At 38.7% G+C, this 22,067-nt stretch overlaps 1 protein-coding gene across 5 annotated transcripts in view; it reads left to right on the top strand.

Moving 5' to 3' along the window:
* Positions 1-22,067, top strand: part of LOC106584779 (patatin-like phospholipase domain-containing protein 2) — a 59,853-nt gene that overhangs the window by 32,794 nt on the left and 4,992 nt on the right. For all 5 annotated transcript variants that reach the window (XR_006761496.1, XR_006761493.1, XR_006761495.1 and 2 more), the window contains exons 7-8: positions 16,612-16,744; positions 21,709-21,831. Coding sequence is in view for 1 of the 5 variants with exons in the window: in XM_045706243.1 (XP_045562199.1) it covers positions 16,612-16,744; positions 21,709-21,831 (256 nt within the window). In the remaining 4 variants the exon portion in view is untranslated. The remainder of the gene's footprint in view (positions 1-16,611; positions 16,745-21,708; positions 21,832-22,067) is intronic.

Genomic DNA, 22,067 nt, shown 5'->3' with positions numbered 1-22,067 from the left:
CTCTCTCTCTGTATTTATTGTGGTGTATTGTAGTCTATATGACTGTAGTGAGTTGTTCTCTCCTCTCTCTCTGTATTTATTGTGGTGTATTGTAGTCTATATGACTGTAGTGAGTTGTTCTCTCCTCTCTCTCTGTATTTATTGTGGTGTATTGTAGTCTATATGACTGTAGTGAGTTGTTCTCTCTCTCTCTCTCTGTATTTATTGTGGTGTATTGTAGTCTATATGACTGTAGTGAGTTGTTCTCTCCTCTCTCTCTGTATTTATTGTGGTGTATTGTAGTCTATATGACTGTAGTGAGTTGTTCTCTCCTCTCTCTCTGTATTTATTGTGGTGTATTGTAGTCTATATGACTGTAGTGAGTTGTTCTCTCCTCTCTCTCTGTATTTATTGTGGTGTATTGTAGTCTATATGACTGTAGTGAGTTGTTCTCTCCTCTCTCTCTGTATTTATTGTGGTGTATTGTAGTCTATATGACTGTAGTGAGTTGTTCTCTCCTCTCTCTCTGTATTTATTGTGGTGTATTGTAGTCTATATGACTGTAGTGAGTTGTTCTCTCTCTCTCCTCTGTATTTATTGTGGTGTATTGTAGTCTATATGACTGTAGTGAGTTGTTCTCTCCTCTCCCTCTGTATTTATTGTGGTGTATTGTAGTCTATATGACTGTAGTGAGTTGTTCTCTCCTCTCTCTCTGTATTTATTGTGGTGTATTGTAGTCTATATGACTGTAGTGAGTTGTTCTCTCCTCTCTCTCTGTATTTATTGTGGTGTATTGTAGTCTATATGACTGTAGTGAGTTGTTCTCTCCTCTCTCTCTGTATTTATTGTGGTGTATTGTAGTCTATATGACTGTAGTGAGTTGTTCTCTCTCTCTCTCTCTGTATTTATTGTGGTGTATTGTAGTCTATATGACTGTAGTGAGTTGTTCTCTCCTCTCCCTCTGTATTTATTGTGGTGTATTGTAGTCTATATGACTGTAGTGAGTTGTTCTCTCCTCTCTCTCTGTATTTATTGTGGTGTATTGTAGTCTATATGACTGTAGTGAGTTGTTCTCTCCTCTCTCTCTGTATTTATTGTGGTGTATTGTAGTCTATATGACTGTAGTGAGTTGTTCTCTCCTCTCTCTCTGTATTTATTGTGGTGTATTGTAGTCTATATGACTGTAGTGAGTTGTTCTCTCCTCTCTCTCTGTATTTATTGTGGTGTATTGTAGTCTATATGACTGTAGTGAGTTGTTCTCTCCTCTCTCTCTGTATTTATTGTGGTGTATTGTAGTCTATATGACTGTAGTGAGTTGTTCTCTCCTCTCTCTCTGTATTTATTGTGGTGTATTGTAGTCTATATGACTGTAGTGAGTTGTTCTCTCCTCTCTCTCTGTATTTATTGTGGTGTATTGTAGTCTATATGACTGTAGTGAGTTGTTCTCTCCTCTCTCTCTGTATTTATTGTGGTGTATTGTAGTCTATATGACTGTAGTGAGTTGTTCTCTCCTCTCTCTCTGTATTTATTGTGGTGTATTGTAGTCTATATGACTGTAGTGAGTTGTTCTCTCCTCTCCCTCTGTATTTATTGTGGTGTATTGTAGTCTATATGACTGTAGTGAGTTGTTCTCTCCTCTCTCTCTGTATTTATTGTGGTGTATTGTAGTCTATATGACTGTAGTGAGTTGTTCTCTCTCTCTCTCTGTATTTATTGTGGTGTATTGTAGTCTATATGACTGTAGTGAGTTGTTCTCTCCTCTCTCTCTGTATTTATTGTGGTGTATTGTAGTCTATATGACTGTAGTGAGTTGTTCTCTCTCTCTCTCTGTATTTATTGTGGTGTATTGTAGTCTATATGACTGTAGTGAGTTGTTCTCTCCTCTCTCTCTGTATTTATTGTGGTGTATTGTAGTCTATATGACTGTAGTGAGTTGTTCTCTCCTCTCTCTCTGTATTTATTGTGGTGTATTGTAGTCTATATGACTGTAGTGAGTTGTTCTCTCCTCTCTCTCTGTATTTATTGTGGTGTATTGTAGTCTATATGACTGTAGTGAGTTGTTCTCTCCTCTCTCTCTGTATTTATTGTGGTGTATTGTAGTCTATATGACTGTAGTGAGTTGTTCTCTCCTCTCTCTCTGTATTTATTGTGGTGTATTGTAGTCTATATGACTGTAGTGAGTTGTTCTCTCCTCTCTCTCTGTATTTATTGTGGTGTATTGTAGTCTATATGACTGTAGTGAGTTGTTCTCTCCTCTCTCTCTGTATTTATTGTGGTGTATTGTAGTCTATATGACTGTAGTGAGTTGTTCTCTCCTCTCCCTCTGTATTTATTGTGGTGTATTGTAGTCTATATGACTGTAGTGAGTTGTTCTCTCCTCTCTCTCTGTATTTATTGTGGTGTATTGTAGTCTATATGACTGTAGTGAGTTGTTCTCTCCTCTCTCTCTGTATTTATTGTGGTGTATTGTAGTCTATATGACTGTAGTGAGTTGTTCTCTCCTCTCCCTCTGTATTTATTGTGGTGTATTGTAGTCTATATGACTGTAGTGAGTTGTTCTCTCCTCTCTCTCTGTATTTATTGTGGTGTATTGTAGTCTATATGACTGTAGTGAGTTGTTCTCTCCTCTCTCTCTGTATTTATTGTGGTGTATTGTAGTCTATATGACTGTAGTGAGTTGTTCTCTCCTCTCCCTCTGTATTTATTGTGGTGTATTGTAGTCTATATGACTGTAGTGAGTTGTTCTCTCCTCTCTCTCTGTATTTATTGTGGTGTATTGTAGTCTATATGACTGTAGTGAGTTGTTCTCTCCTCTCTCTCTGTATTTATTGTGGTGTATTGTAGTCTATATGACTGTAGTGAGTTGTTCTCTCCTCTCCCTCTGTATTTATTGTGGTGTATTGTAGTCTATATGACTGTAGTGAGTTGTTCTCTCCTCTCTCTCTGTATTTATTGTGGTGTATTGTAGTCTATATGACTGTAGTGAGTTGTTCTCTCTCTCTCTCTGTATTTATTGTGGTGTATTGTAGTCTATATGACTGTAGTGAGTTGTTCTCTCCTCTCTCTCTGTATTTATTGTGGTGTATTGTAGTCTATATGACTGTAGTGAGTTGTTCTCTCCTCTCTCTCTGTATTTATTGTGGTGTATTGTAGTCTATATGACTGTAGTGAGTTGTTCTCTCCTCTCTCTCTGTATTTATTGTGGTGTATTGTAGTCTATATGACTGTAGTGAGTTGTTCTCTCTCTCTCTCTGTATTTATTGTGGTGTATTGTAGTCTATATGACTGTAGTGAGTTGTTCTCTCCTCTCTCTCTGTATTTATTGTGGTGTATTGTAGTCTATATGACTGTAGTGAGTTGTTCTCTCCTCTCCCTCTGTATTTATTGTGGTGTATTGTAGTCTATATGACTGTAGTGAGTTGTTCTCTCCTCTCTCTCTGTATTTATTGTGGTGTATTGTAGTCTATATGACTGTAGTGAGTTGTTCTCTCTCTCTCTCTGTATTTATTGTGGTGTATTGTAGTCTATATGACTGTAGTGAGTTGTTCTCTCCTCTCCCTCTGTATTTATTGTGGTGTATTGTAGTCTATATGACTGTAGTGAGTTGTTCTCTCTCTCTCTCTGTATTTATTGTGGTGTATTGTAGTCTATATGACTGTAGTGAGTTGTTCTCTCCTCTCTCTCTGTATTTATTGTGGTGTATTGTAGTCTATATGACTGTAGTGAGTTGTTCTCTCCTCTCTCTCCCTCTGTATTTATTGTGGTGTATTGTAGTCTATATGACTGTAGTGAGTTGTTCTCTCCTCTCTCTCTGTATTTATTGTGGTGTATTGTAGTCTATATGACTGTAGTGAGTTGTTCTCTCTCTCTCTCTGTATTTATTGTGGTGTATTGTAGTCTATATGACTGTAGTGAGTTGTTCTCTCTCTCTCTCTCGTATTTATTGTGGTGTATTGTAGTCTATATGACTGTAGTGAGTTGTTCTCTCCTCTCTCTCTGTATTTATTGTGGTGTATTGTAGTCTATATGACTGTAGTGAGTTGTTCTCTCCTCTCTCTCTGTATTTATTGTGGTGTATTGTAGTCTATATGACTGTAGTGAGTTGTTCTCTCTCTCTCTCTGTATTTATTGTGGTGTATTGTAGTCTATATGACTGTAGTGAGTTGTTCTCTCCTCTCTCTCTGTATTTATTGTGGTGTATTGTAGTCTATATGACTGTAGTGAGTTGTTCTCTCCTCTCTCTCTGTATTTATTGTGGTGTATTGTAGTCTATATGACTGTAGTGAGTTGTTCTCTCTCTCTCTCTGTATTTATTGTGGTGTATTGTAGTCTATATGACTGTAGTGAGTTGTTCTCTCTCTCTCTCTGTATTTATTGTGGTGTATTGTAGTCTATATGACTGTAGTGAGTTGTTCTCTCCTCTCTCTCTGTATTTATTGTGGTGTATTGTAGTCTATATGACTGTAGTGAGTTGTTCTCTCTCTCTCTCTGTATTTATTGTGGTGTATTGTAGTCTATATGACTGTAGTGAGTTGTTCTCTCCTCTCCCTCTGTATTTATTGTGGTGTATTGTAGTCTATATGACTGTAGTGAGTTGTTCTCTCTCTCTCTCTGTATTTATTGTGGTGTATTGTAGTCTATATGACTGTAGTGAGTTGTTCTCTCCTCTCTCTCTGTATTTATTGTGGTGTATTGTAGTCTATATGACTGTAGTGAGTTGTTCTCTCCTCTCTCTCTGTATTTATTGTGGTGTATTGTAGTCTATATGACTGTAGTGAGTTGTTCTCTCCTCTCTCTGTATTTATTGTGGTGTATTGTAGTCTATATGACTGTAGTGAGTTGTTCTCTCCTCTCTCTCTGTATTTATTGTGGTGTATTGTAGTCTATATGACTGTAGTGAGTTGTTCTCTCCTCTCTCTCTGTATTTATTGTGGTGTATTGTAGTCTATATGACTGTAGTGAGTTGTTCTCCTCTCTCTCTCTGTATTTATTGTGGTGTATTGTAGTCTATATGACTGTAGTGAGTTGTTCTCTCTCTCTCTCTGTATTTATTGTGGTGTATTGTAGTCTATATGACTGTAGTGAGTTGTTCTCTCCTCTCTCTCTGTATTTATTGTGGTGTATTGTAGTCTATATGACTGTAGTGAGTTGTTCTCTCCTCTCCCTCTGTATTTATTGTGGTGTATTGTAGTCTATATGACTGTAGTGAGTTGTTCTCTCTCTCTCTCTGTATTTATTGTGGTGTATTGTAGTCTATATGACTGTAGTGAGTTGTTCTCTCTCTCTCTCTGTATTTATTGTGGTGTATTGTAGTCTATATGACTGTAGTGAGTTGTTCTCTCCTCTCTCTCTGTATTTATTGTGGTGTATTGTAGTCTATATGACTGTAGTGAGTTGTTCTCTCCTCTCTCTCTGTATTTATTGTGGTGTATTGTAGTCTATATGACTGTAGTGAGTTGTTCTCTCTCTCTCTCTGTATTTATTGTGGTGTATTGTAGTCTATATGACTGTAGTGAGTTGTTCTCTCTCTCTCTCTGTATTTATTGTGGTGTATTGTAGTCTATATGACTGTAGTGAGTTGTTCTCTCCTCTCTCTCTGTATTTATTGTGGTGTATTGTAGTCTATATGACTGTAGTGAGTTGTTCTCTCCTCTCTCTCTGTATTTATTGTGGTGTATTGTAGTCTATATGACTGTAGTGAGTTGTTCTCTCCTCTCCCTCTGTATTTATTGTGGTGTATTGTAGTCTATATGACTGTAGTGAGTTGTTCTCTCCTCTCTCTCTGTATTTATTGTGGTGTATTGTAGTCTATATGACTGTAGTGAGTTGTTCTCTCCTCTCTCTCTGTATTTATTGTGGTGTATTGTAGTCTATATGACTGTAGTGAGTTGTTCTCTCCTCTCTCTCTGTATTTATTGTGGTGTATTGTAGTCTATATGACTGTAGTGAGTTGTTCTCTCTCTCTCTCTGTATTTATTGTGGTGTATTGTAGTCTATATGACTGTAGTGAGTTGTTCTCTCTCTCTCTCTGTATTTATTGTGGTGTATTGTAGTCTATATGACTGTAGTGAGTTGTTCTCTCCTCTCTCTCTGTATTTATTGTGGTGTATTGTAGTCTATATGACTGTAGTGAGTTGTTCTCTCCTCTCTCTCTGTATTTATTGTGGTGTATTGTAGTCTATATGACTGTAGTGAGTTGTTCTCTCCTCTCTCTCTGTATTTATTGTGGTGTATTGTAGTCTATATGACTGTAGTGAGTTGTTCTCTCTCTCTCTCTGTATTTATTGTGGTGTATTGTAGTCTATATGACTGTAGTGAGTTGTTCTCTCCTCTCTCTCTGTATTTATTGTGGTGTATTGTAGTCTATATGACTGTAGTGAGTTGTTCTCTCCTCTCTCTGTATTTATTGTGGTGTATTGTAGTCTATATGACTGTAGTGAGTTGTTCTCTCCTCTCTCTCTGTATTTATTGTGGTGTATTGTAGTCTATATGACTGTAGTGAGTTGTTCTCTCCTCTCTCTCTGTATTTATTGTGGTGTATTGTAGTCTATATGACTGTAGTGAGTTGTTCTCTCTCTCTCTCTCTGTATTTATTGTGGTGTATTGTAGTCTATATGACTGTAGTGAGTTGTTCTCTCCTCTCTCTCTGTATTTATTGTGGTGTATTGTAGTCTATATGACTGTAGTGAGTTGTTCTCTCTCTCTCTCTGTATTTATTGTGGTGTATTGTAGTCTATATGACTGTAGTGAGTTGTTCTCTCCTCTCTCTCTGTATTTATTGTGGTGTATTGTAGTCTATATGACTGTAGTGAGTTGTTCTCTCCTCTCCCTCTGTATTTATTGTGGTGTATTGTAGTCTATATGACTGTAGTGAGTTGTTCTCTCCTCTCTCTCTGTATTTATTGTGGTGTATTGTAGTCTATATGACTGTAGTGAGTTGTTCTCTCCTCTCTCTCTGTATTTATTGTGGTGTATTGTAGTCTATATGACTGTAGTGAGTTGTTCTCTCCTCTCTCTCTGTATTTATTGTGGTGTATTGTAGTCTATATGACTGTAGTGAGTTGTTCTCTCCTCTCTCTCTGTATTTATTGTGGTGTATTGTAGTCTATATGACTGTAGTGAGTTGTTCTCTCTCTCTCTCTCTGTATTTATTGTGGTGTATTGTAGTCTATATGACTGTAGTGAGTTGTTCTCTCCTCTCTCTCTGTATTTATTGTGGTGTATTGTAGTCTATATGACTGTAGTGAGTTGTTCTCTCCTCTCTCTCTGTATTTATTGTGGTGTATTGTAGTCTATATGACTGTAGTGAGTTGTTCTCTCTCTCTCTCTGTATTTATTGTGGTGTATTGTAGTCTATATGACTGTAGTGAGTTGTTCTCTCCTCTCTCTCTGTATTTATTGTGGTGTATTGTAGTCTATATGACTGTAGTGAGTTGTTCTCTCTCTCTCTCTCTGTATTTATTGTGGTGTATTGTAGTCTATATGACTGTAGTGAGTTGTTCTCTCCTCTCTCTCTGTATTTATTGTGGTGTATTGTAGTCTATATGACTGTAGTGAGTTGTTCTCTCCTCTCCCTCTGTATTTATTGTGGTGTATTGTAGTCTATATGACTGTAGTGAGTTGTTCTCTCCTCTCTCTCTGTATTTATTGTGGTGTATTGTAGTCTATATGACTGTAGTGAGTTGTTCTCTCCTCTCTCTCTGTATTTATTGTGGTGTATTGTAGTCTATATGACTGTAGTGAGTTGTTCTCTCCTCTCTCTCTGTATTTATTGTGGTGTATTGTAGTCTATATGACTGTAGTGAGTTGTTCTCTCCTCTCTCTCTGTATTTATTGTGGTGTATTGTAGTCTATATGACTGTAGTGAGTTGTTCTCTCCTCTCTCTCTGTATTTATTGTGGTGTATTGTAGTCTATATGACTGTAGTGAGTTGTTCTCTCCTCTCTCTCTGTATTTATTGTGGTGTATTGTAGTCTATATGACTGTAGTGAGTTGTTCTCTCCTCTCTCTCTGTATTTATTGTGGTGTATTGTAGTCTATATGACTGTAGTGAGTTGTTCTCTCCTCTCTCTCTGTATTTATTGTGGTGTATTGTAGTCTATATGACTGTAGTGAGTTGTTCTCTCCTCTCTCTCTGTATTTATTGTGGTGTATTGTAGTCTATATGACTGTAGTGAGTTGTTCTCTCCTCTCTCTCTGTATTTATTGTGGTGTATTGTAGTCTATATGACTGTAGTGAGTTGTTCTCTCCTCTCTCTCTCTGTATTTATTGTGGTGTATTGTAGTCTATATGACTGTAGTGAGTTGTTCTCTCCTCTCTCTCTGTATTTATTGTGGTGTATTGTAGTCTATATGACTGTAGTGAGTTGTTCTCTCCTCTCTCTCTGTATTTATTGTGGTGTATTGTAGTCTATATGACTGTAGTGAGTTGTTCTCTCCTCTCTCTCTGTATTTATTGTGGTGTATTGTAGTCTATATGACTGTAGTGAGTTGTTCTCTCCTCTCTCTCTGTATTTATTGTGGTGTATTGTAGTCTATATGACTGTAGTGAGTTGTTCTCTCTCTCTCTCTGTATTTATTGTGGTGTATTGTAGTCTATATGACTGTAGTGAGTTGTTCTCTCCTCTCTCTCTGTATTTATTGTGGTGTATTGTAGTCTATATGACTGTAGTGAGTTGTTCTCTCCTCTCTCTCTGTATTTATTGTGGTGTATTGTAGTCTATATGACTGTAGTGAGTTGTTCTCTCCTCTCTCTCTGTATTTATTGTGGTGTATTGTAGTCTATATGACTGTAGTGAGTTGTTCTCTCCTCTCTCTCTGTATTTATTGTGGTGTATTGTAGTCTATATGACTGTAGTGAGTTGTTCTCTCCTCTCTCTCTGTATTTATTGTGGTGTATTGTAGTCTATATGACTGTAGTGAGTTGTTCTCTCCTCTCTCTCTGTATTTATTGTGGTGTATTGTAGTCTATATGACTGTAGTGAGTTGTTCTCTCCTCTCCCTCTGTATTTATTGTGGTGTATTGTAGTCTATATGACTGTAGTGAGTTGTTCTCTCCTCTCTCTCTGTATTTATTGTGGTGTATTGTAGTCTATATGACTGTAGTGAGTTGTTCTCTCCTCTCTCTCTGTATTTATTGTGGTGTATTGTAGTCTATATGACTGTAGTGAGTTGTTCTCTCCTCTCTCTCTGTATTTATTGTGGTGTATTGTAGTCTATATGACTGTAGTGAGTTGTTCTCTCCTCTCTCTCTGTATTTATTGTGGTGTATTGTAGTCTATATGACTGTAGTGAGTTGTTCTCTCCTCTCTCTCTGTATTTATTGTGGTGTATTGTAGTCTATATGACTGTAGTGAGTTGTTCTCTCCTCTCCCTCTGTATTTATTGTGGTGTATTGTAGTCTATATGACTGTAGTGAGTTGTTCTCTCCTCTCTCTCTGTATTTATTGTGGTGTATTGTAGTCTATATGACTGTAGTGAGTTGTTCTCTCCTCTCTCTCTGTATTTATTGTGGTGTATTGTAGTCTATATGACTGTAGTGAGTTGTTCTCTCCTCTCTCTCTCTGTATTTATTGTGGTGTATTGTAGTCTATATGACTGTAGTGAGTTGTTCTCTCCTCTCTCCTCTGTATTTATTGTGGTGTATTGTAGTCTATATGACTGTAGTGAGTTGTTCTCTCCTCTCTCTCTGTATTTATTGTGGTGTATTGTAGTCTATATGACTGTAGTGAGTTGTTCTCTCCTCTCTCTCTGTATTTATTGTGGTGTATTGTAGTCTATATGACTGTAGTGAGTTGTTCTCTCCTCTCTCTCTGTATTTATTGTGGTGTATTGTAGTCTATATGACTGTAGTGAGTTGTTCTCTCTCTCTCTCTGTATTTATTGTGGTGTATTGTAGTCTATATGACTGTAGTGAGTTGTTCTCTCCTCTCTCTCTGTATTTATTGTGGTGTATTGTAGTCTATATGACTGTAGTGAGTTGTTCTCTCCTCTCTCTCTGTATTTATTGTGGTGTATTGTAGTCTATATGACTGTAGTGAGTTGTTCTCTCCTCTCCCTCTGTATTTATTGTGGTGTATTGTAGTCTATATGACTGTAGTGAGTTGTTCTCTCCTCTCTCTCTGTATTTATTGTGGTGTATTGTAGTCTATATGACTGTAGTGAGTTGTTCTCTCCTCTCTCTCTGTATTTATTGTGGTGTATTGTAGTCTATATGACTGTAGTGAGTTGTTCTCTCCTCTCTCTCTGTATTTATTGTGGTGTATTGTAGTCTATATGACTGTAGTGAGTTGTTCTCTCCTCTCTCCTCTGTATTTATTGTGGTGTATTGTAGTCTATATGACTGTAGTGAGTTGTTCTCTCCTCTCTCTCTGTATTTATTGTGGTGTATTGTAGTCTATATGACTGTAGTGAGTTGTTCTCTCTCTCCCTCTGTATTTATTGTGGTGTATTGTAGTCTATATGACTGTAGTGAGTTGTTCTCTCCTCTCTCTCTGTATTTATTGTGGTGTATTGTAGTCTATATGACTGTAGTGAGTTGTTCTCTCCTCTCTCTCTGTATTTATTGTGGTGTATTGTAGTCTATATGACTGTAGTGAGTTGTTCTCTCCTCTCTCTCTGTATTTATTGTGGTGTATTGTAGTCTATATGACTGTAGTGAGTTGTTCTCTCCTCTCCCTCTGTATTTATTGTGGTGTATTGTAGTCTATATGACTGTAGTGAGTTGTTCTCTCCTCTCCCTCTGTATTTATTGTGGTGTATTGTAGTCTATATGACTGTAGTGAGTTGTTCTCTCCTCTCTCTCTGTATTTATTGTGGTGTATTGTAGTCTATATGACTGTAGTGAGTTGTTCTCTCCTCTCTCTCTGTATTTATTGTGGTGTATTGTAGTCTATATGACTGTAGTGAGTTGTTCTCTCCTCTCTCCTCTGTATTTATTGTGGTGTATTGTAGTCTATATGACTGTAGTGAGTTGTTCTCTCCTCTCTCCTCTGTATTTATTGTGGTGTATTGTAGTCTATATGACTGTAGTGAGTTGTTCTCTCCTCTCTCTCTGTATTTATTGTGGTGTATTGTAGTCTATATGACTGTAGTGAGTTGTTCTCTCCTCTCCCTCTGTATTTATTGTGGTGTATTGTAGTCTATATGACTGTAGTGAGTTGTTCTCTCCTCTCCCTCTGTATTTATTGTGGTGTATTGTAGTCTATATGACTGTAGTGAGTTGTTCTCTCCTCTCTCTCTGTATTTATTGTGGTGTATTGTAGTCTATATGACTGTAGTGAGTTGTTCTCTCTCTCTCTCTCTGTATTTATTGTGGTGTATTGTAGTCTATATGACTGTAGTGAGTTGTTCTCTCTCTCTCTCTCTGTATTTATTGTGGTGTATTGTAGTCTATATGACTGTAGTGAGTTGTTCTCTCCTCTCTCTCTGTATTTATTGTGGTGTATTGTAGTCTATATGACTGTAGTGAGTTGTTCTCTCCTCTCTCCTCTGTATTTATTGTGGTGTATTGTAGTCTATATGACTGTAGTGAGTTGTTCTCTCCTCTCTCCCTCTGTATTTATTGTGGTGTATTGTAGTCTATATGACTGTAGTGAGTTGTTCTCTCCTCTCCCTCTGTATTTATTGTGGTGTATTGTAGTCTATATGACTGTAGTGAGTTGTTCTCTCCTCTCTCTCTGTATTTATTGTGGTGTATTGTAGTCTATATGACTGTAGTGAGTTGTTCTCTCCTCTCTCTCTGTATTTATTGTGGTGTATTGTAGTCTATATGACTGTAGTGAGTTGTTCTCTCCTCTCTCTCTGTATTTATTGTGTTGTATTGTAGTCTATATGACTGTAGTGAGTTGTTCTCTCCTCTCCCTCTGTATTTATTGTGGTGTATTGTAGTCTATATGACTGTAGTGAGTTGTTCTCTCCTCTCTCTCTGTATTTATTGTGGTGTATTGTAGTCTATATGACTGTAGTGAGTTGTTCTCTCCTCTCTCTCTGTATTTATTGTGGTGTATTGTAGTCTATATGACTGTAGTGAGTTGTTCTCTCCTCTCTCTCTGTATTTATTGTGGTGTATTGTAGTCTATATGACTGTAGTGAGTTGTTCTCTCCTCTCTCTCTGTATTTATTGTGGTGTATTGTAGTCTATATGACTGTAGTGAGTTGTTCTCTCCTCTCTCTCTGTATTTATTGTGGTGTATTGTAGTCTATATGACTGTAGTGAGTTGTTCTCTCCTCTCTCTCTGTATTTATTGTGGTGTATTGTAGTCTATATGACTGTAGTGAGTTGTTCTCTCCTCTCTCTCTGTATTTATTGTGGTGTATTGTAGTCTATATGACTGTAGTGAGTTGTTCTCTCCTCTCTCTCTGTATTTATTGTGGTGTATTGTAGTCTATATGACTGTAGTGAGTTGTTCTCTCCTCTCTCTCTGTATTTATTGTGGTGTATTGTAGTCTATATGACTGTAGTGAGTTGTTCTCTCCTCTCTCTCTGTATTTATTGTGGTGTATTGTAGTCTATATGACTGTAGTGAGTTGTTCTCTCCTCTCTCTCTGTATTTATTGTGGTGTATTGTAGTCTATATGACTGTAGTGAGTTGTTCTCTCCTCTCTCTCTGTATTTATTGTGGTGTATTGTAGTCTATATGACTGTAGTGAGTTGTTCTCTCCTCTCTCTCTGTATTTATTGTGGTGTATTGTAGTCTATATGACTGTAGTGAGTTGTTCTCTCCTCTCTCTCTGTATTTATTGTGGTGTATTGTAGTCTATATGACTGTAGTGAGTTGTTCTCTCCTCTCTCTCTGTATTTATTGTGGTGTATTGTAGTCTATATGACTGTAGTGAGTTGTTCTCTCCTCTCTCTCTGTATTTATTGTGGTGTATTGTAGTCTATATGACTGTAGTGAGTTGTTCTCTCCTCTCTCTCTGTATTTATTGTGGTGTATTGTAGTCTATATGACTGTAGTGAGTTGTTCTCTCCTCTCTCTCTGTATTTATTGTGGTGTATTGTAGTCTATATGACTGTAGTGAGTTGTTCTCTCCTCTCTCTCTGTATTTATTGTGGTGTATTGTAGTCTATATGACTGTAGTGAGTTGTTCTCTCTCTCTCTCTCTGTATTTATTGTGGTGTATTGTAGTCTATATGACTGTAGTGAGTTGTTCTCTCTCTCTCCCTCTGTATTTATTGTGGTGTATTGTAGTCTATATGACTGTAGTGAGTTGTTCTCTCTCTCTCTCTCTGTATTTATTGTGGTGTATTGTAGTCTATATGACTGTAGTGAGTTGTTCTCTCTCTCTCTCTGTATTTATTGTGGTGTATTGTAGTCTATATGACTGTAGTGAGTTGTTCTCTCCTCTCTCTCTGTATTTATTGTGGTGTATTGTAGTCTATATGACTGTAGTGAGTTGTTCTCTCCTCTCTCTCTGTATTTATTGTGGTGTATTGTAGTCTATATGACTGTAGTGAGTTGTTCTCTCCTCTCCCTCTGTATTTATTGTGGTGTATTGTAGTCTATATGACTGTAGTGAGTTGTTCTCTCCTCTCCCTCTGTATTTATTGTGGTGTATTGTAGTCTATATGACTGTAGTGAGTTGTTCTCTCTCTCTCTGTATTTATTGTGGTGTATTGTAGTCTATATGACTGTAGTGAGTTGTTCTCTCCTCTCTCTCTGTATTTATTGTGGTGTATTGTAGTCTATATGACTGTAGTGAGTTGTTCTCTCTCTCCCTCTGTATTTATTGTGGTGTATTGTAGTCTATATGACTGTAGTGAGTTGTTCTCTCCTCTCTCTCTCTCTCTGTATTTATTGTGGTGTATTGTAGTCTATATGACTGTAGTGAGTTGTTCTCTCTCTCCCTCTGTATTTATTGTGGTGTATTGTAGTCTATATGACTGTAGTGAGTTGTTCTCTCTCTCTCTCTGTATTTATTGTGGTGTATTGTAGTCTATATGACTGTAGTGAGTTGTTCTCTCCTCTCTCTCTGTATTTATTGTGGTGTATTGTAGTCTATATGACTGTAGTGAGTTGTTCTCTCCTCTCTCTCTGTATTTATTGTGGTGTATTGTAGTCTATATGACTGTAGTGAGTTGTTCTCTCCTCTCCCTCTGTATTTATTGTGGTGTATTGTAGTCTATATGACTGTAGTGAGTTGTTCTCTCCTCTCTCTCTGTATTTATTGTGGTGTATTGTAGTCTATATGACTGTAGTGAGTTGTTCTCTCCTCCTTCCCTCTGTATTTATTGTGGTGTATTGTAGTCTATATGACTGTAGTGAGTTGTTCTCTCTCTCCCTCTGTATTTATTGTGGTGTATTGTAGTCTATATGACTGTAGTGAGTTGTTCTCTCTCTCTCTGTATTTATTGTGGTGTATTGTAGTCTATATGACTGTAGTGAGTTGTTCTCTCTCTCTCTCTCTGTATTTATTGTGGTGTATTGTAGTCTATATGACTGTAGTGAGTTGTTCTCTCTCTCCCTCTGTATTTATTGTGGTGTATTGTAGTCTATATGCCTGTAGTGAGTTGTTCTCTCCTCTCTCTCTGTATTTATTGTGGTGTATTGTAGTCTATATGACTGTAGTGAGTTGTTCTCTCTCTCCCTCTGTATTTATTGTGGTGTATTGTAGTCTATATGCCTGTAGTGAGTTGTTCTCTCCTCTCTCTCTCTCTCTGTATTTATTGTGGTGTATTGTAGTCTATATGACTGTAGTGAGTTGTTCTCTCTCTCTCCCTCTGTATTTATTGTGGTGTATTGTAGTCTATATGACTGTAGTGAGTTGTTCTCTCCTCTCTCTCTGTATTTATTGTGGTGTATTGTAGTCTATATGACTGTAGTGAGTTGTTCTCTCCTCTCTCTCTGTATTTATTGTGGTGTATTGTAGTCTATATGACTGTAGTGAGTTGTTCTCTCTCTCTCTCTCTGTATTTATTGTGGTGTATTGTAGTCTATATGACTGTAGTGAGTTGTTCTCTCCTCTCTCTGTATTTATTGTGGTGTATTGTAGTCTATATGACTGTAGTGAGTTGTTCTCTCCTCTCCCTCTGTATTTATTGTGGTGTATTGTAGTCTATATGACTGTAGTGAGTTGTTCTCTCCTCTCTCTCTGTATTTATTGTGGTGTATTGTAGTCTATATGACTGTAGTGAGTTGTTCTCTCCTCTCTCTCTGTATTTATTGTGGTGTATTGTAGTCTATATGACTGTAGTGAGTTGTTCTCTCCTCTCTCTCTGTATTTATTGTGGTGTATTGTAGTCTATATGACTGTAGTGAGTTGTTCTCTCTCTCTCCCTCTGTATTTATTGTGGTGTATTGTAGTCTATATGACTGTAGTGAGTTGTTCTCTCCTCTCTCTCTGTATTTATTGTGGTGTATTGTAGTCTATATGACTGTAGTGAGTTGTTCTCTCTCTCTCTGTATTTATTGTGGTGTATTGTAGTCTATATGACTGTAGTGAGTTGTTCTCTCCTCTCCCTCTGTATTTATTGTGGTGTATTGTAGTCTATATGACTGTAGTGAGTTGTTCTCTCTCTCTCTCTGTATTTATTGTGGTGTATTGTAGTCTATATGACTGTAGTGAGTTGTTCTCTCTCTCCCTCTGTATTTATTGTGGTGTATTGTAGTCTATATGACTGTAGTGAGTTGTTCTCTCCTCTCCCTCTGTATTTATTGTGGTGTATTGTAGTCTATATGACTGTAGTGAGTTGTTCTCTCTCTCTCCCTCTGTATTTATTGTGGTGTATTGTAGTCTATATGACTGTAGTGAGTTATTCTCTCTCTCTCTCTGTATTTATTGTGGTGTATTGTAGTCTATATGACTGTAGTGAGTTGTTCTCTCCTCTCTCTCTGTATTTATTGTGGTGTATTGTAGTCTATATGACTGTAGTGAGTTGTTCTCTCTCTCCCTCTGTATTTATTGTGGTGTATTGTAGTCTATATGACTGTAGTGAGTTGTTCTCTCCTCTCCCTCTGTATTTATTGTGGTGTATTGTAGTCTATATGACTGTAGTGAGTTGTTCTCTCCTCTCTCTCTCCCTCTGTATTTATTGTGGTGTATTGTAGTCTGTACAGTGAGGGAAAAAAGTAGTTGATCCCCTGCTCATTTTAACGGTAGGTTTATTTGAACAGTGAGAGACAGAATAACAACAAAAAAATCAAGAAAAACGAATGTCAAAAATGTTATAAATTGATTTGCATTTTAATGAGGGAAATAAGTGTTTCTATTCTATTAGAGTGTTCTTAGTGTTCTCTCTGTCTCTCTCTGTAGCTCTGGTTCTAGAGTGTTCTAAGTTTTCTCTCTGTCTCTCTCTGTAGCTCTGGTTCTAGACTGTTCTAAGTTTTCTCTCTGTCTCTCTCTGTAGCTCTGGTTCTAGACTGTTCTAAGTGTTCTCTCTCTCTCTCTCTGTAGCTCTGGTTCTAGAGTGTTCTTAGTGTTCTCTCTGTCTCTCTCTGTAGCTCTGGTTCTAGAGTGTTCTTAGTGTTCTCTCTGTCTCTCTCTGTAGCTCTGGTTCTAGAGTGTTCTTAGTGTTCTCTCTGTCTCTCTCTGTAGCTCTGGTTCTAGAGTGTTCTAAGTGTTCTCTCTGTCTCTCTCTGTAGCTCTGGTTCTAGAGTGTTCTAAGTGTTCTCTCTGTCTCTCTCTCTGTAGCTCTGGTGGAAGCCTGCAAGGAGAGATACAGTCTGGGCCAGTCGCTAAGCAACCTGCTGCCAGTCAGGATGGCGACGGCTATGATGCTTCCATACACCCTTCCCCTGGAGTCTGCTCTGTCTATGACTGTTAGGTAGGACTAGACCCTATACCCTTCCCCTGGAGTCTGCTCTGTCCATGACTGTTAGGTAGGACTAGACCCTATACCCTTCCCCTGGAGTCTGCTCTGTCCATGACTGTTAGGTAGGACTAGACCCTATACCCTCCCCCTGGAGTCTGCTCTGTCCATGACTGTTAGGTAGGACTAGACCCTATACCCTTCCCCTGGAGTCTGCTCTGTCCATGACTGTTAGGTAGGACTAGACCCTATACCCTTCCCCTGGAGTCTGCTCTGTCCATGACTGTTAGGTAGGACTAGACCCTATACCCTTCCCCTGGAGTCTGCTCTGTCCATGACTGTTAGGTAGGACTAGACCCTATACCCTTCCCCTGGAGTCTGCTCTTCTATGACTGTTAGGTAGGACTATACCCTATACCCTTCCACTGGAGTCTGCTCTGTCCATGACTGTTAGGTAGGACTAGACCCTATACCCTTCCCCTGGAGTCTGCTCTGTCCATGACTGTTAGGTAGGACTAGACTCTATACCCTTCCCCTGGAGTCTGCTCTGTCTATGACTGTTAGGTAGGACTAGACCCTATACCCTTCCCCTGGAGTCTGCTCTGTCCATGACTGTTAGGTAGGACTAGACCCTATACCCTCCCCCTGGAGTCTGCTCTGTCTATGACTGTTAGGTAGGACTAGACCCTATACCCTTCCCCTGGAGTCTGCTCTGTCTATGACTGTTAGGTAGGACTAGACCCTATACCCTCCCCCTGGAGTCTGCTCTGTCTATGACTGTTAGGTAGGACTAGACCCTATACCCTTCCCCTGGAGTCTGCTCTGTCCATGACTGTTAGGTGGGACTAGACCCTATACCCTTCCCCTTGATTCTGCTCTGTCCATGACTGTTAGGTAGGACTAGACCCTATACCCTCCCCCTGGAGTCTGTTCTGTCCATGACTGTTAGGTGGGACTAGACCCTATACCCTCCCCCTGGAGTCTGCTCTGTCTATGACTGTTAGGTAGGACTAGACCCTATACCCTCCCCCTGGAGTCTGCTCTGTCTATGACTGTTAGGTAGGACTAGACCCTATACCCTTCCCCTGGAGTCTGCTCTGTCCATGACTGTTAGGTGGGACTAGACCCTATACCCTTCCCTTTGATTCTGCTCTGTCCATGACTGTTAGGTAGGACTAGACCCTATACCCTTCCCCTGGAGTCTGCTCTGTACATGACTGTTAGGTGGGACTAGACCCTATACCCTTCCCCTTGATTCTGCTCTGTCCATGACTGTTAGGTAGGACTAGACCCTATACCCTCCCCCTGGAGTCTGTTCTGTCCATGACTGTTAGGTGGGACTAGACCCTTTACCCTTCCCCTGGAGTCTGCTCTGTCTATGACTGTTAGGTAGGACTAGACCCTATACCCTCCCCCTGGAGTCTGCTCTGTCCATGACTGTTAGGTAGGACTAGACCCTATACCCTCCCCCTGGAGTCTGCTCTGTCTATGACTATTAGGTAGGACTAGACCCTATACCCTCCCCCTGGAGTCTGCTCTGTCTATGACTGTTAGGTAGGACTAGATCCTATACCCTCCCCCTGGAGTCTGCTCTGTCTATGACTGTTAGGTAGGACTAGACCCTATACCCTCCCCCTGGAGTCTGCTCTGTCTATGACTGTTAGGTAGGACTAGACCCTATACCCTCCCCCTGGAGTCTGCTCTGTCTATGACTGTTAGGTAGGACTAGACCCTATACCCTTCCCCTGGAGTCTGCTCTGTCCATGACTGTTAGGTAGGACTAGACCCTATACCCTTCCCCTGGAGTCTGCTCTGTCCATGACTGTTAGGTAGGACTAGACCCTATACCCTCCCCCTGGAGTCTGCTCTGTCCATGACTGTTAGGTAGGACTAGACCCTATACCCTCCCCCTGGAGTCTGCTCTGTATAACTAATGGCCTGTCTCTTCTGTCAGACTGTTAGAGTGACTGTATTATTATATATGACTAATGGCCTGTCTCTTCTGTCAGACTGTTAGAGTGACTGTATTATTATATATGACTAATGGCCTGTCTCTTCTGTCAGACTGTTAGAGTGGCTGTATTATTATATATGACTAATTGCCTGTATCTTCTGTCAGACTGTTAGAGTGACTGTATTATTATATATGACTAATGGCCTGTCTCTTCTGTCAGACTGTTAGAGTGACTGTATTATTATATATGACTAATGGCCTGTCTCTTCTGTCAGACTGTTAGAGTGACTGTATTATTATATATGACTAATGGCCTGTCTCTTCTGTCAGACTGTTAGAGTGACTGTATTATTATATATGACTAATGGCCTGTCTCTTCTGTCAGACTGTTAGAGTGACTGTATTATTATATATGACTAATGGCCTGTCTCTTCTGTCAGACTGTTAGAGTGACTGTATTATTATATATGACTAATGGCCTGTCTCTTCTGTCAGACTGTTAGAGTGACTGTATTATTATATATGACTAATGGCCTGTCTCTTCTGTCAGACTGTTAGAGTGACTGTATTATTATATATGACTAATGGCCTGTCTCTTCTGTCAGACTGTTAGAGTGACTGTATTATTATATATGACTAATGGCCTGTCTCTTCTGTCAGACTGTTAGAGTGACTGTATTATTATATATGACTAATGGCCTGTCTCTTCTGTCAGACTGTTAGAGTGACTGTATTATTATATATGACTAATGGCCTGTCTCTTCTGTCAGACTGTTAGAGTGACTGTATTATTATATATGACTAATGGCCTGTCTCTTCTGTCAGACTGTTAGAGTGACTGTATTATTATATATGACTAATGGCCTGTCTCTTCTGTCAGACTGTTAGAGTGACTGTATTATTATATATGACTAATGGCCTGTCTCTTCTGTCAGACTGTTAGAGTGACTGTATTATTATATATGACTAATGGCCTGTCTCTTCTGTCAGACTGTTAGAGTGACTGTATTATTATATATGACTAATGGCCTGTCTCTTCTGTCAGACTGTTAGAGTGACTGTATTATTATATATGACTAATGGCCTGTCTCTTCTGTCAGACTGTTAGAGTGACTGTATTATTATATATGACTAATGGCCTGTCTCTTCTGTCAGACTGTTAGAGTGACTGTATTATTATATATGACTAATGGCCTGTCTCTTCTGTCAGACTGTTAGAGTGACTGTATTATTATATATGACTAATGGCCTGTCTCTTCTGTCAGACTGTTAGAGTGACTGTATTATTATATATGACTAATGGCCTGTCTCTTCTGTCAGACTGTTAGAGTGACTGTATTATTATATATGACTAATGGCCTGTCTCTTCTGTCAGACTGTTAGAGTGACTGTATTATTATATATGACTAATGGCCTGTCTCTTCTGTCAGACTGTTAGAGTGACTGTATTATTATATATGACTAATGGCCTGTCTCTTCTGTCAGACTGTTAGAGTGACTGTATTATTATATATGACTAATGGCCTGTCTCTTCTGTCAGACTGTTAGAGTGACTGTATTATTATATATAACTAATGGCCTGTCTCTTCTGTCAGACTGTTAGAGTGACTGTATTATTATATATGACTAATGGCCTGTCTCTTCTGTCAGACTGTTAGAGTGACTGTATTATTATATATGACTAATGGCCTGTCTCTTCTGTCAGACTGTTAGAGTGACTGTATTATTATATATGACTAATGGCCTGTCTCTTCTGTCAGACTGTTAGAGTGACTGTATTATTATATATGACTAATGGCCTGTCTCTTCTGTCAGACTGTTAGAGTGACTGTATTATTATATATGACTAATGGCCTGTCTCTTCTGTCAGACTGTTAGAGTGACTGTATTATTATATATGACTAATGGCCTGTCTCTTCTGTCAGACTGTTAGAGTGACTGTATTATTATATATGACTAATGGCCTGTCTCTTCTGTCAGACTGTTAGAGTGACTGTATTATTATATATGACTAATGGCCTGTCTCTTCTGTCAGACTGTTAGAGTGACTGTATTATTATATATGACTAATGGCCTGTCTCTTCTGTCAGACTGTTAGAGTGACTGTATTATTATATATGACTAATGGCCTGTCTCTTCTGTCAGACTGTTAGAGTGACTGTATTATTATATATGACTAATGGCCTGTCTCTTCTGTCAGACTGTTAGAGTGACTGTATTATTATATATGACTAATGGCCTGTCTCTTCTGTCAGACTGTTAGAGTGACTGTATTATTATATATGACTAATGGCCTGTCTCTTCTGTCAGACTGTTAGAGTGACTGTATTATTATATATGACTAATGGCCTGTCTCTTCTGTCAGACTGTTAGAGTGACTGTATTATTATATATGACTAATGGCCTGTCTCTTCTGTCAGACTGTTAGAGTGACTGTATTATTATATATGACTAATGGCCTGTCTCTTCTGTCAGACTGTTAGAGTGACTGTATTATTATATATGACTAATGGCCTGTCTCTTCTGTCAGACTGTTAGAGTGACTGTATTATTATATATGACTAATGGCCTGTCTCTTCTGTCAGACTGTTAGAGTGACTGTATTATTATATATGACTAATGGCCTGTCTCTTCTGTCAGACTGTTAGAGTGACTGTATTATTATATATGACTAATGGCCTGTCTCTTCTGTCAGACTGTTAGAGTGACTGTATTATTATATATGACTAATGGCCTGTCTCTTCTGTCAGACTGTTAGAGTGACTGTATTATTATATATGACTAATGGCCTGTCTCTTCTGTCAGACTGTTAGAGTGACTGTATTATTATATATGACTAATGGCCTGTCTCTTCTGTCAGACTGTTAGAGTGACTGTATTATTATATATGACTAATGGCCTGTCTCTTCTGTCAGACTGTTAGAGTGACTGTATTATTATATATGACTAATGGCCTGTCTCTTCTGTCAGACTGTTAGAGTGACTGTATTATTATATATGACTAATGGCCTGTCTCTTCTGTCAGACTGTTAGAGTGGCTGCCTGATGTTCAGGAGGATGTGGGATGGATCAGGGAGCAGGTCGTTAAGGTGTTGCAGTGTGCTGTGAGCCGGGCCACCAAGACTGTCTCCAACCACGTCTCTGCAAAGTAAGTAAGGATACAGACACACAAACAAACAGACAGACAGACAGACAGACAGACAGACAGACAGACAGACAGACAGACAGACAGACAGACAGACAGACAGACAGACAGACAGACAGACAGACAGACAGACAGACAGACAGACATTCTCACTTACTGTTTGTAAACATTTTTATGATCAATTTGTATTGATTTTTCACACAAACAACAACCAGAACTCTTCCTTCAGCATCGTCTGA

The sequence above is a fragment of the Salmo salar genome, chromosome ssa23, assembly GCF_905237065.1.
Source record: "Salmo salar chromosome ssa23, Ssal_v3.1, whole genome shotgun sequence".
Taxonomy (NCBI): domain Eukaryota; kingdom Metazoa; phylum Chordata; class Actinopteri; order Salmoniformes; family Salmonidae; genus Salmo; species Salmo salar.
This window is presented reverse-complemented; position numbering and strand designations above follow the sequence as displayed.